Here is a 14,228-nt window from a genome sequence, read left to right as displayed (position 1 = left end):
GGAGCGTGATCTGGCGAGTGTTGGGCGTGACCGAGGTTGGAGAGCTGCAGCTGCAAATCGAATATCATGGCGGCAAATTGTTGATTCAGTATTATCATGAATTTGATGTTAACTAGTCTACGCTCCAAACAAATGTTTAAAGTTTAGAATGAACGCAAGTCTACGAGGGGAAGGGGATTAACATTTGGTCATTGTGGTTTATGAACAGCACGTAGGGCTATGTTTGGGATTCTAAAACTAGTGTGTAAAGAAAAAGAATAGATTTAAGTTTGATACAGATTACATAATTTGAACCATTCAAGCATTTTAACTATAGCTTGCTGCAGCTTATAATAAACACTTCATATTTTTCAGCCCATGATTGCCCTTATTTTTAGATGAATTTTCAGATACTCATTATGGAAACTTTTAAATGTTGTATTTTTTTAGATCATTGCCGAAAAACTATTTTTAAAGCAATATTTCGAAAGTGCATAGTGCAGTTTCAAAACTTACTCATGGTGATATGATTTTGACTTTAATGTGCTATAGAATATTTAATATGTTAGCAGAAATTAACTGCAAAATTTCTAGTAAAATTGATATACAATGCTATGATTGTATCCTTTGAGTAGACGCCCAACAAAAAACAAGTGATTTATGGAAAATAATATAACAAAGAACTGTCATGAAGGAGAATCACATGATCGATACGACATAATTTGTATCGTTGGTATATTTTTTTATTTTCTTATGTCAATATTGCCCACTAGACTGGGTCAACAAAGTCGATTTTTCGGAACAAAGCTTTTTCGATTCATTTTAGTGTCCAAAACAACTGTGCAAAATTTGGGAAGATTGGTTGCGTCCCCGTATGCCGCATTGCGATTGAAATTTGTAAGAAATTGAGTATAGGAAAACGTGCTTTTTTGCATTTTTCTCTTGAATTTAAATTTTTCGTCTAAAACGATCTAACTAATGACGTTAAAGTATAGCCTAGGATATGCCGAAAAACTTTGCCGAACCGACCGCAAACTGATCCGACACTTGTGAAAAAAATTATAACGTACAGACTTCCCGGTGGAGCATAACATTTAACAAGTAAAGGAATAACATCAATAATAAAATCTCAATTTTTGGCCTAAGTTACCAGGCGAATAACTTTTTTCACAAGCGTCGGATCACTTTGCGGTCTTCGGCAAAGTTTTTCGGCATATCCTAGGCTATACTTTAACGTCATTAGTTAGATCATTTTAGACGAAAAATTTCAATTTATGAGAAAAATGTAAAAAAGCACGTTTTCCCATACTAAATTTCATACAAATTTCAATCGCTATGCGCAATACGGGGACGCAATCAATCGCTCCCAAATTTTGTACAGTTGTTTTGGACGCTAATATAGATTGAAAAAGCTTTGTTCCGGGTTGATACGATCATATTTAAAGTTTCTCCATACAACGTTGACCCACTCCATTGCCCACGTACACACCCCCTTCTCCGTAGACAAGCGTGGGCTTTTCTCAGACCATTTTCCCTTCTGTTATGTCCACTTGGTTTATGGACGGCCCCTAAAACGCCACCTTGAGACGCCACTGCGTCACCTTTTAAAACCCTCCTGAAACCCACTGAAACTCCCTGAGATCCCTTGAAATATAAATGCTTATGAGACCCCTAAAATTTCAAACATTCCCTCGACGCCTCCTGAAATCCCCTAGCGATTCTATGTATCCTTCGCATCTCCCTACCACCTTTCACATCTAAACTATCAAACATGTTACAGAGAGTTATCAGATTTCAAATTCAGATGTTTCAGTGATTTCAGTGATGGTTGCATGGGGTTTCAGTTAGAAAACAAGGGAGTCTCAGCTTTGAGTTTTTACCGTTTGTTTATGCTGCTAGAGTAGCATCATATGTATTCAGATAAGATAGCTTGTTTTACACTTCCAGTTCATGTGTGAACTGGATGTGAATGTTGTAACTTGTAAGTAATGAACACGTCCAATACGTACTGGAGTTGGTCCAATGAGATAGCCATAACTAGATCGTCGACAATCTTATTGAGAAATGAAAATAGAGGCAAATTTGCTGGTTCCTTAGGGCTCTCTTCGAACGCTTGAGACACTCTTTGCACTGCCTTGAATGCCTTCCCGAGGGTCTCTATTGTTCCTGCCATTAAACCCCCGCGAGCATCTTCTTTTTACACACCGATGAATCATCTTAATTTTGTACACTATTTATGAATCACCATGTTGATCAAATGAGTGATCCATAAACTTTGGTCATTATTGCCGATTCATAAATTGTGGGGTCACTGTAAATATACTCCACTTTAATTTTGAAATAATTAACATGTTGATGATAGGCATTTTCTCATGATTACAGTAACATATCCACTTTAAAGCAAATACAAGTTCATACATTGAAAATAACACAATGCCATAAACAGCGGCATTTGCATGCTACGTCGGTATTATTTGTTTTGCCTAACCGCAAAAAAAAGAACACCAATATCAATTATGTGAACATACAAATTAACGATAATGAGCACAAATACGTTGTCAAACAGGGACAAAAAAAATACACCATTATTTCAAACTGTTCGCTTTATTGGTATGTAACAAACCTCGAAAAATAACTTAATTTCGACAGCATAATCTACACCTCTGGAAGAGATTAACATCTAGAAACAAATTGCTACAATTCATTCTTAACCTAACCCGAAACGAACCAGAAACCAGAATTCAAATAAAACATTCGAGACGGAGCGCCGAAACATCATCCCCTCAAGGGTTCCCTCATGGGCTCACGTATCCAGCTGTGTCAAATGTTTCATCCAAATTGGCAATAACGCGGACCCTCGGCGGCAACAACGGGTCCAGTCTGGATCCTTTCCATCCCTCCGCCTCCTCCTCTCTCTCTCTCTCTCCCTTATCTACTTGGGCGCATTCTCGATGGCATTCATCACGAAGGCGAACGAATTGGTCGCCACGTTGAACCAGGGTTTCTCCAGCAGACCGTCCCACATGTTGTTCGATGATCTCCGTGCCGTCGCTGCCGCCACACCGCCGTCCATGGATCTTCCGCCGGCAAAGGACCGACCACCGTTCAGGTAATCGATGTAGTCATAATCGGACGTCAGGGGGCTCACTTTGGAGTAGTAGATGGCGGCGAAGGTAGAATAGATGATGAGCACAGCTGTAGCCACCTGCAATGGGAAAAGGTGAGGAGTAATTTTCGATGATGAGGGGGTCAGGGTGACAAAATCTGGTTCAGAGCAATAGATTACCTGGAAAACAGCCCAAAATTTGTAGGATCCTTCGGAGATTACGAAATCGTAGTATCCATTGAGGGGATCTCCCTTGATGTACCTGGCACTTTCAACGGCTGTCGTCGCCACAGTGGTTGAGTTTCCTACGGGGGCAAAAACGAGAAAAATAATTAAGAATGTAATTCTGCTTCCATCAGATGCAATTCGGTCCAGTAAATTGTAATTATTCATGATATGTCAACAGTTTTCAACCATACAAACCACATCAATAGGAACTTCTTTGAAAAACGAAAAATCCCAGCCCAATAAGAGATACAAATCTTATTATTCATCAATACGTAAAGAAAACTTACACTACTCGAAATCTAAAGACTTTTCTGCCGCTTCTTTCAGTTGGGTTTTTGCCCGCCTTTGGAGCAGAAAAACTTTCCCATGAATAACTACTTTCCAACTGCAACTTTGGTTCCGTTTCCTTAGGAATGCAGCCCGGACTCGGACAGAAACTCCAAAGGCTCACCGACCGGCGACGAACATCCCTCGCACCTGCATCTCAGCACCCTGGTGCTGACTAGCGGACTGCGGAGGAACCGTAGCTGGCCCCATCAGTCGATTGCAAAACTTTTTTGAACACCGCATAATGTTATGACAAGGTTTGCAAGTTTTGCCTAACCTGGCACAGCCCTTCGAAGCTTCGAAGCGGAACAGAGTAGTGTGGTCCTGGATATGAAGTCAAACGGCTGAAGAAAGCTATATAAGCCCTAAGTCGAAGCTTTCAGCTAACAAGCTACGGGTCGGACATTTTTGTGGAGTAATTCACTTATAAGCGAATGGATGATGTTCTGTGAATTTTAGTTTTATTTTGATGAAATCTGTGGAACACTTTCAAAAGGAATCCTAGGAGGAATTTCTGAGGATTCTCTGAAACAATTCCTGATCCTGAAGTAACATCTTAAAGATTTTTTGTAAGAACTACATGTCTAAAAGAATTCTTGAAAGATTTTGTTAACGCACATTCCAGCGTCTATCGTGGCCGATGCTATGTGGGTTATTACGGGACACTCACTGATGAAACGGCTCACAACGTATACAACAACGGATAAAACTTCATTAAGGTTGGTCAGTTTGGAGCGGATGATTGAAGCACGTGACTATCACGCCAAGGACCAGGGATCGAATCCCACTCCCGACAATCTCAAAAAATGAGAATTCTTTCTTCGGAAGGGAAGTCAAGCGTGGGTCCCGAGATAGTTTAGGGCTAAAAACCTCGTTAATACAAAAAATGGACATTTTATAAAAACTATACAGAAAATTTATCATTTAGGTAAGTTTCTCATAAACTGGAGTGTCTTTTTATGCACATGGCTGGAAATTCAAGGGAAATTCAAGAGTATTAAAAGCGTTTCAGGGACGTTTTAAGGACTAATGGGCAATTCAGGAGGTCTCATTAACCTTTAAAGAGTATTACAAGAGGTTTGAGGGTTTCAAGGCATTTCAGAGAGTTTCAGAGGATTTCCGAAACATTTTAAGGGCGTTCCTAGAGGTTTTAGGGGCGTTTGATAGCATTTCATAGGTGTTTCAATAGGTTTTCAGGTGCGTTTCAGGGTGTTTCTGGAGCGTATTAAAAGTGTGTCCAAAGGGATTTCAGTGGAATTTCAAATTGATTATCATAAATTCAACGGCGTTTCAATGGGATTACGGAGGTTTCAGGGGCGTTTCAAGGCATTTCAGATCAGGGTTGCATAATGTGGTCTCAAGAACGTCCTAAAATCAAAGGGTATTTCATGGGCGTTTCAACAGATATTGTCCATCACACTCACTGAAAATCCTCTGAAATTTCCTGAAATGCCACCGAAATCCCTATAAACCCACGTCCCACATGAACCCCATGTAACGCACCTGAAATCCTCCGAAACTCCCAAAAACGCATCTGAATCCCGCCAAAAATGATCTATACATACCTATAACTCCTCCAAAACTCGATGAAAATCCTTTGAAACTCTCTGTAAACACGGTGTGCCAAAAACCGTTATTAACAAATAAAAATGTCCACCAAAATGGCACCCGGCATTCGAAAGATATACTATTCTAGTATCCCCTCTGAAAATATGAAAATGTTTCATCGAGGGAAACTAAAGTTTTTGTTATTTGAAGATTTTGAGCCATTTCTATAGGATTTTCTTATATGAGTAAATATGCACGCATGGTGTGCCTGATACCATTGTTAACAAATAAAAATGTACTCCAATCTCACACCCGCCATTCGAAAGATATACTATTCTAGTATCTCCTCCGAAAATTTGAAAATGTTTTATCGAGGGAAACCAAAGATTTTACTGTTTGAAGATGTTCCTCTATTTTCATAGAGATAGCTCATATATGGGAATATTGTTATACGGTGCTCTTCATATCATAAACAAATATTAACACTGCTCAACAAAATTTAAAAAACCCAGATGAATCCACCTAGTGGTGATAGTGCCTTTCTCGTCGAACATGTATTCATGATCTTTCCTTGGTTGGGATACGACTGGGATGATTTTGCTTCAGAATGTTGGCTTCAGCCTTTTTGGGGAATCGAAAACACTAGTTTATGATTTTTTCCGATGTTTCGGACCGTGGGGCCTTTTCAAGGGTTCAATCGGTCAAGGTTCCCTAGTCAAGATGGCCTTGCTTAACTTAAAAATGTCATACGGAGGTTTTGGTATTTATTTAGTCCGTTCGGTTTGAAACCGTCGTGATGCGGACAATCTCCTACCTATCGGGCGTTCTAGAATTCGGTCCCTGTTTTTGGAATCTTCGACTATTGCTTTGTTTAGCTAGTTTCTGTGCATGGGCCTTCATTCCGAAGCATGATCTTTCCGTCGACGTTATGCGAACTGTTCATGAATCCTGAGAATACCTTATTTAGAAAAGCAATAATTTTAATAAAATTGGGAAACTTATTAATTGAACATATTCCGATGTTACGTTAAACGTATAGACAATATCAGAATTTTCAGTTGACTGCTTGAGCACCTTCACGATACAGTCCTTATCACTGAAGATGACTTTACGGTCTTCGACATATGTAGTTTTTTCTTCACACGTTAGGCTATATTTTTTTATCATAGGTTATCAGTAGGTCGGCTCAATAGGCCCGTTCTCCTCCATTTGGGAAATTTGTGCCATCGCCATGAATACGAACCTATTCATCATTTACCTGAGTGTGAGGGAAAGGAGGAATAAGGGATGGGATAGGGAAAGGGAAGGTAAGGGAATGAGCCTCTGCACGAATTTGCCCTGTCCTGCTCACTCCCACAGGAAATTTGAAAACAGCGCGCACAGTAAAAGTCACATTTGACTTTTACTGTGCGAACTGTTTTCAAGTTTTCTATGGGAGTGAGCAGTTCGCCAGATTTGTTCAGAGGCTCATAGGGTCGACATAATCGCATAAGCGTACCACAACGGGTTCAAACAGCGCCCTGAAAAGGGCACTGTAAAAAACGCATAAAGCGTTAAGTAAGCCTATAGCTACTTGCCACAACAGGTTCAGAACAACAGAACATCCTGAAGATTTAGGCTTTTTAGGTCAGTTCAAGGGTCAGTTTCACTTAATCAAGTGTTTACCGAGTACTCGGAAACGCAGTTGCGTAAAAACTGGGTAGTTAAATATCAAATGATTCAAAGTTCCACAGTCGGATTCTCAGCTAAGATATACAAATGAAGCAGCCGGTTGAGGCTTGTGATGGACAAAACCATATTTAGGAAAATCACATTGAGTGATCTCAATTGCGTTTCTGCTACGAGATTCCTCAAAAGTGATGGCAAGACTCTCGCATGGGGGCATCCACAAACACTCAATTTCCTAATCCCATACCCATACTAAATCCCATAAAAAAATTCCCAGTAGTTTTAGACGCAAAAGAGGATTGAAAAAACTTTGTCCGGGGTTGATGCGATAATTTTCATTTTCTCATATAACGTTGACCTATCCTACTGTATATTTTTACACCTCAGTGATTTGATGACATTGCTTTAGTACAAACAAACAGACATATCATTTGTAACATATTACTATTATATTCATCGTTACGAAAAAATAATCGCCAAATGCTAATCTGGTTGCGTTTCACAAGGCGCTGGCTGCTGGCTTGATGCTGGTAGTGAGTAGACGTCAAACGAGCAAGAACTATTAATATTTGATTCAAACGTTGAAAACTAGGACGATGGAGAGTGAGTAGAGTAAAACGTCTGTATGTATGTGGCCTTAGTTCAGCCAACATTTTTTTCTCTTATACATGAAGAGACGAACCAGCCTAGGGCTGAAAGTCTCTATAATAAAGCTATAATAATAATAATTCTCTTACACATATTTATCGCTTGCATTGGCTTTGTTCATTTTTGTAGTTCCTGCGAAGCACCCTAGGAAGCACCCAATGCTGGTTTTGCATCACTATCGGTAGCCTCTAATGTGGTCTGAGCCTATTTTCTTGTAAATCGTTCCTCATGGTTTAAAAAAGATCGCGGTTTGATGAGTCGCATGCATGGGTTTGGTTCTTATTGGCATTTGGCCACTTCCGGCTGGACACCCTAGATCGGTCCCGGAACACTATCGGTAGCCTTTATAAAGATCTTCGTTGTGGTCTGGGCGTATTTTCTGGCTAATCGTTCATCATGGTATTTGAAAAGTCGCTGTTTAATGTGCCGCAGGCATGGATTTTCATCTCTACTACATTTGACCACTTCCAGCGGGACACCCGGAACCGGTTCCGGAACTCTATCGGTTGTTCCAAATATGATCTGAAACTATTTGCTTTTATTAACCGTTTATCAGGTTGCCTGAAGAGCTCGCGATTTGATGCGTCGCATTTAAGGGTTTGATTAACTTTTATACTTGACTACTTCCGGCGTGACATCTGCAACCGGTTCTGTAACACTACCGGTTCCGATATGGTCTGAGAATGTTTTCCTGCCTACTGTTCATCAGGCTATCGAAAAAGCCGCTGTTTGATGTATCGCATGCATGGGTTTGGTTTACTTTCATATTTAGCCACTTCCGGTGCACCACCCAGAACAGGTTCCGGCATACTACCGGTTCCGATATGGTCTGAGAATGTTTTCCTGCCTGCTGTTTATCAGGATATCGAAAAATCAGCTGTTTGATGTGTCGCATGTATGGGTTTGGTTCACTTTCATATTTGGCCACATCCGGCGGGTCACCCGGAACCGGTTCCGGAATACTACCGGTTCGGATGTGGTCCGAGAATATTTTTCTGCCTACTGTTCATCAGGCTATCGAAAAAGCCGCTGTTTGATGTATCGCATGCATGGGTTTGGTTCACTTTCATATTTGGCCACTTCCGGCGGGTCACCCGGAACCGGTTCCGGAACACTACCGGTTCAGTTATGGTCCGAGACTATTTTCATGTTTACCGTTCATCATGTTTTCGAAAGTGCCGCGGTTTGATGTGTCGCATGCATGGGTTTGTAGCGTTTTCATATCTGGTTCCTTCCTGGGGTACCGATCCGGAACACCTAAATGGCCATAACTCCGGAACGGCTGGACCGATCCGAACCATTTTCAATAGGAAACAATGGGACCAGATTCCGCGTCGAATGAACCGTTGGTCATCAAAATCGGTTGAGGTTTACTGCCAAAAAATGATGTGAGTTTTTTTTGTACACACACATACTCACACACACACATACACACACACATACATACACACACACAGACATCACCTCAATTCGTCGAGCTGAGTTGATTGGTATATGTGGCTCGACCCTCCGGGCCTTCTATCAAAAAGTCATTTTTGGAGTGAACATATAGCCTTTCCAGTACACTTAGTGTACGAGAAAGGCAAAAATCGTATTGTGAGATGAGAAAAACAAAAAAACAGGAATTTGGGAGCCCTAGAAGTGCTATAGTGAAAGAATTTTCGAAAAATATTGGAACGGGACGTCACAGTTCAAGACCGAAGTTTGAATTGAGAACTTGGAGTGTTCAATTGATATACGCATTAGGATTTCTAGGGTCCCAAACTCCTATTATTTTTTCTCATCCCATAACGCGTACTAGTGTTGAACGGTGTAATGAGTTTCACAAATTCCAAAAGTACAATATTCAAGCAACTTCTCTGAAAATTTGACAACATTTCATTGAGAGGAATGTCAATTACCGTAGTTAGAGAATCTAATTATTATTCCATAGTTCTACCTGCTACTCGAATACAAATAAAAATGTGGGACGCCGTGAGCGTTGATTACATAAACTTTCTAAGAGTTTGGCACTCGCTTTTTGCCTTTCTCGTACACCAAGGTGTACCGAAAGGCTATATGTTCACTCCAAAAACGAAAATTTTATAGAGCCCTCGGAGGGGTCAAGTCTTATATACCAATCGACTCAGCTCGACGAGTTGAGATGATGTCTGTGTGTGTGTATGTGTGTGTGTGTGTATGTATGTGTGTGCGTATGTGCGTGTGTGTGTGTGTACAAAAAGGTCACCTCATTTTTAGATAGTAAATATCAACCGATTTCAACGACCGATGGTTCATTCGACGTGGTATATAGTCCCATTGTTTCCTATTGAAAATGGTTCAGATCGGTCCAGCCGTTCCGGAGTTATGGCCATTTAGGTGTTCCGGATCGGCACCCCAGGAAGGGGCCAGATATAAAAACGCTACAGACCCATGCATGCGACACATCAAACCACGGCATTTTAAATAACCTGATGAACAGTAAGCAGGAAAATAGTCTCAGACCATATCTGAACCGGTAGTGTTCCGGAACCGGTTCCGAGTGTTCCGCCGGAAGTGGCCAAATATGAAAGTGAACCAAACCCATGCATGCGACACATCAAACAGTGGCTTTTTCGATAATCTGATGAACAGCAGGCAGGAAAACATTCTCAGATTATATCTGAACCGGTAGTGTTCCGGAACCGGTTCCGGGTGTCCCGCCGGAAGTGGCCAAATATGAAAGTGAACCAAATCCATGCATGCGACACATCAAACAGCGGCTTTTTCGGTAAGCTGATGAACAGTGGGCAGGAAAACATTCTCAGACCATATTTGAACCGGTTGTGTTACAGAACCCGTTCCAGATGTCCTGCCGGAAGTAGTCAAGTATAAAAGTTAAACAAACCCTCACATGCGACGCATCAAATCGCGGCTCTTTAGGCAATCTGATAAACCTTTAGCAAGAAAATAGTTTCAGACCATATTTGGATCAACCGATAGTGTTCCGGAGCCGGTTCCGGGTGTTTCGCCGGATGTAGCAAACCCATGCCTGCGGCACATTAAATAGCGGCTATTTAAATTACTTGATAAAGGATTAGCAAGAAAATAAGCTCAGACCACATCTAAGATCTTTTTAAAGACTACCGATAGTGTTCCGGAACCGATCTAGGGTGTCCCGCCGGAAGTGGCCAAATGCCAAAAGGAACCAAACCCATACATGCGATACATCAGATAGCGGCTTTGCAGATAACTTGATGAACGGTTAGCAAGAAAATAGGCTCAGACAACATTAGGCAATATCGGTAGTGTTCCAGAACCGTTTCGGTTGTTACGCCGGAAGTGGTCAAATACAAAAATGAACCAAACTCATAGATTAGACGCATCAAGTCATGGCTTGTTTGGAAACCTGATGGACAGTTAGCAAGAAACTAGTCTCAAACCATATAAGGGATAAATCGGTATTGTCCCGGAATCGGTTCCCGGTGTCCCGCCGGAAGTGGCCAAATGAAAAAGTGATCCTAACCCATACATGCTATACATCAAATCGTGACTTTTTAGATAACCCGAAAACGGTTAGCAAGAAAATTGGCTCAGACCGCATTCAAAACTACCGGTAGTGTTCAGGATTGGGTTTTTCGGGTATCCTACCGAATGTGGCCAAATACAAAAGTAAACCAAACCTATGCATGCGACACATCAAACCGCGGTTTTCTCAATAACCTGAGGAACGATTAGCAAGAAAATAGGCTCAGACCACATTGAAGGCTACCGACAGTAATGCGGAACCAGATTTGGGTGGAACAGGAACTACAAAAGTGAACAAAGTCAATGCAAGCGATAAATATGTGTAACAGAACAAAATCTTGACTGAACTAAGGCCACATATATACATACGTCTCACTCTACTTACTACCCATCGTGTTTGTTTCAACGGTTGAATCAAATATTGATCAAGCCTAACTTTACTAAACACCGTATGTAACATAGAGTAATGCGGGGCAAAAGTTCACACCTAACAGCATATATCAAATGGCTTTAGGACATTTCGTCGAATGACATTTGGTCGAATGACGTTTGGTCGAATGACATTTGGTCGAAAGTACAATTGGTCGAACGGACATTTGGTCGAATGGACATTTGGTCGAAACCCATTTTTTGGAAGAAGTATATGACATTTAGTCGAATGGAGAATTCGTCGAATGGACATTTGGTCGAAACTAACTGATGAAGAGTTTTGAATGGAAAACAATTTTATAGATTTCGGTATCATAATTTATATGTTACTGAACTTATTTGGTTGAAAGTACGTTTGGTCGAATGGACGTTAAGTCGTATAGCAATTTAATCGTGTTTAATTATATCAAACATAAAAAAGCAAACATTGTAGTGCAGTGTAGGTTTCGGCTCTTCTTTCCAGTTTCACCATTTCATTGCGTTTTTGTGTATAATATACTGGCTTTTCCATCAAATATTTTTCCTTCTTTTCAACTTTCAAGTGTATTATTTGTGCTGAGAGTGAAGAGTGGACATTATGGTTGTGATTTTTTCATCTATGATTTTTCCTTCTTTTGAACATAGGCTATTCTTTCAAAATTTGTATTTGTACTATGTTTGAATGTTACGGCTGCTGTCTTTTTATCATGAATTTTTCCTTCTTTGAAACATAGGCTATTCTTTCACGTTTATTTATTTCATTGCGTTTTCCTGTACCAACTACTGAATGTTTCAGAAGAAATTTCTCCTTTTGAATACAAGCTGTTCTTCCGTTTGATATTTGGATGTTATTGCTGCAGACTTTTTCATCGGATATTTTTCCTTCTTTTAAGGACAGATTCGTTAGGATCCCAAAATGGCCGCCACAATGACCGAGTTTGGCACTTACTCGCGACTTCGAGCGTACAAATCTCTTCGTAAACAAAACCAGCGCACCTGATCTTCTTGTTTCAAGCTTATTATAAGTGAGCAAAAACAGCATTTTATAGCACTGTTGTTTGAAGCTTGCTTCTTCAGAATTGTGCGTCTGAAGTTCTGATGCACTGTTGAAGTGGGATTTCTAGACGTTTGTCCTTAAACATAGGCTTTTCTTTGACGCAGTATTGCATATGAACTGAACGCGAGCCAAAATGGTTATTTATGCAACAAGTTGCAAAATGATGATTTTTTTTTCAGCACGAGTCGTACATTTATTCAACGAGGCTTGCTTGTTCAATAACATATAAATAACGATGATACCGAAATCTATAATATTATTTTCCACTCACATCTCTTCATCAGTTAGTGCCTTTCGACTAGATGTCCATTCGACGAATTGTCCATTCGACTAAATGTCATATGCTTCTTTTTCCAAAAAAAAAATGGCTTTCGACCAAATGTCCATTCGACCAAATGTCCGTTCGACCAAATGTACTTTCGACTAAATGTCATTCGACCAAACGTCATTCGACTAAATGTCTTTCGACCAAATGTCATAGATCCATATCAAATAACTATTAAACAAAAAGAAAATAATATCGTTGTTTCTCGTTAAACGAATCCCTAGCATTCCTTTCCAGCGTTACTGAAGTTGTCAAAATACATTGTGAAGTAATTACAGCTGTAAGTGTTACACAAAATACTTGAAAAAAAAAGCAAATATGCTGCAAAACTTTTGAACGGGATCGTAATTTTAATCTTATCTTCATCAGTTCGGTGATGAATTATAAGTATGAATTTACAAACTAAGCTATTTATGAAGTAAAACAACATAATATTCCCAAAAACTGTCAAAGTTTTAATAATCGATTTTCTTCCAAAAATAAGTTCAAATTCTCTTTCAGAACGATTTAAAGATGCATACTGCACATATTATACAGTGACCGCACAATTTATGAATCGGCAAAAATGACCACAGTTTATGGATCACTCATTTGATCTACATGGTGATTCATAAATAGTGTACAAAATTAAGGTGATTCATCGGTGTGGGGTCACTGTACATAATATTAGTTTCTATACGAAATCGTTATTGCTTCAAATATTTTGTAACTATATTGATGCTCTAGATTCAGAAATATAGTAGAACTTTTGCCCAACTGCCGAGGTTATAACAATGTTCCTTCCTACAAGAAGCACTAGAAGCTTTTTGTTTATTCGAGTGCACCTCTCGAACTACTATGGAATTACGATTCTACGACATCGAGAGATTTTGTAAATCTTCTTCTTTCGATCATTACAAATTCTTATTACAAAAGATCCAAAAATTACATCAAAACAGCTAGAAACACATTTGTTTACATAACTCTGCCACTACATAACGAAATCGTTCCAGTTTTTATTGACGAGTATCTGGCCTGACAATGTGTCGACTCCATACAAGTTTGCCTGGGTTTTTAACTCGTGCGCAGAGTAAGACCCACTGCGAACTTTTGCCCCGCATTACTCTATGTAAACAAAAAAAAAATTTTTCACATGAGGCGCTGAATTTCGTTAAGGACTACTTGTATCACTCACCTTTAGGGATGATTTGTGAAAAAATAGCCGGATTTTTCACGTTTCTGAAATGCTCAATGTATTAGTTGCTACGGAAACAGCGAACTTCCCCTTCGATTGTTCCGTTCGTGGATTTTGTTAGATACGGTATTTGGCAAAGTTACGCGTGAAATCGTTTTTGTTCGTTTGACGTTTACTCACTACCGCCATCAAGCCAGCAGCGAGTTGTGAAATGCAACTGAAAAAGCCCCATACGGACCGAAACGTCGGAAAAAATCATTAACTAGTGTTTTCG

General features: G+C 40.0%; 1 protein-coding gene across 1 annotated transcript in view; it reads right to left on the bottom strand.

Annotated features, from left to right (window-relative positions):
• Nucleotides 1–2,566: 2,566 nt before the first annotated feature.
• LOC109420547 (uncharacterized) overlaps nt 2,567–14,228 on the bottom strand; it is a 70,045-nt gene continuing 58,383 nt past the window's right edge. The window contains exons 3-4 of the mRNA XM_029852852.2: nt 3,266–3,390; nt 2,567–3,184 (exon numbers count right to left, since the gene is read on the bottom strand). Of these exons, the coding sequence (XP_029708712.2) occupies nt 2,912–3,184; nt 3,266–3,390 (398 nt within the window). The 3' untranslated portion in view covers nt 2,567–2,911. The remainder of the gene's footprint in view (nt 3,185–3,265; nt 3,391–14,228) is intronic.

This window comes from Aedes albopictus, chromosome 2 (assembly GCF_035046485.1).
Source record: "Aedes albopictus strain Foshan chromosome 2, AalbF5, whole genome shotgun sequence".
Taxonomy (NCBI): Eukaryota; Metazoa; Arthropoda; class Insecta; order Diptera; family Culicidae; genus Aedes; species Aedes albopictus.
Note: the sequence above shows the minus strand (reverse complement) of the source record. Positions and strands in the feature narration are given on the sequence as shown.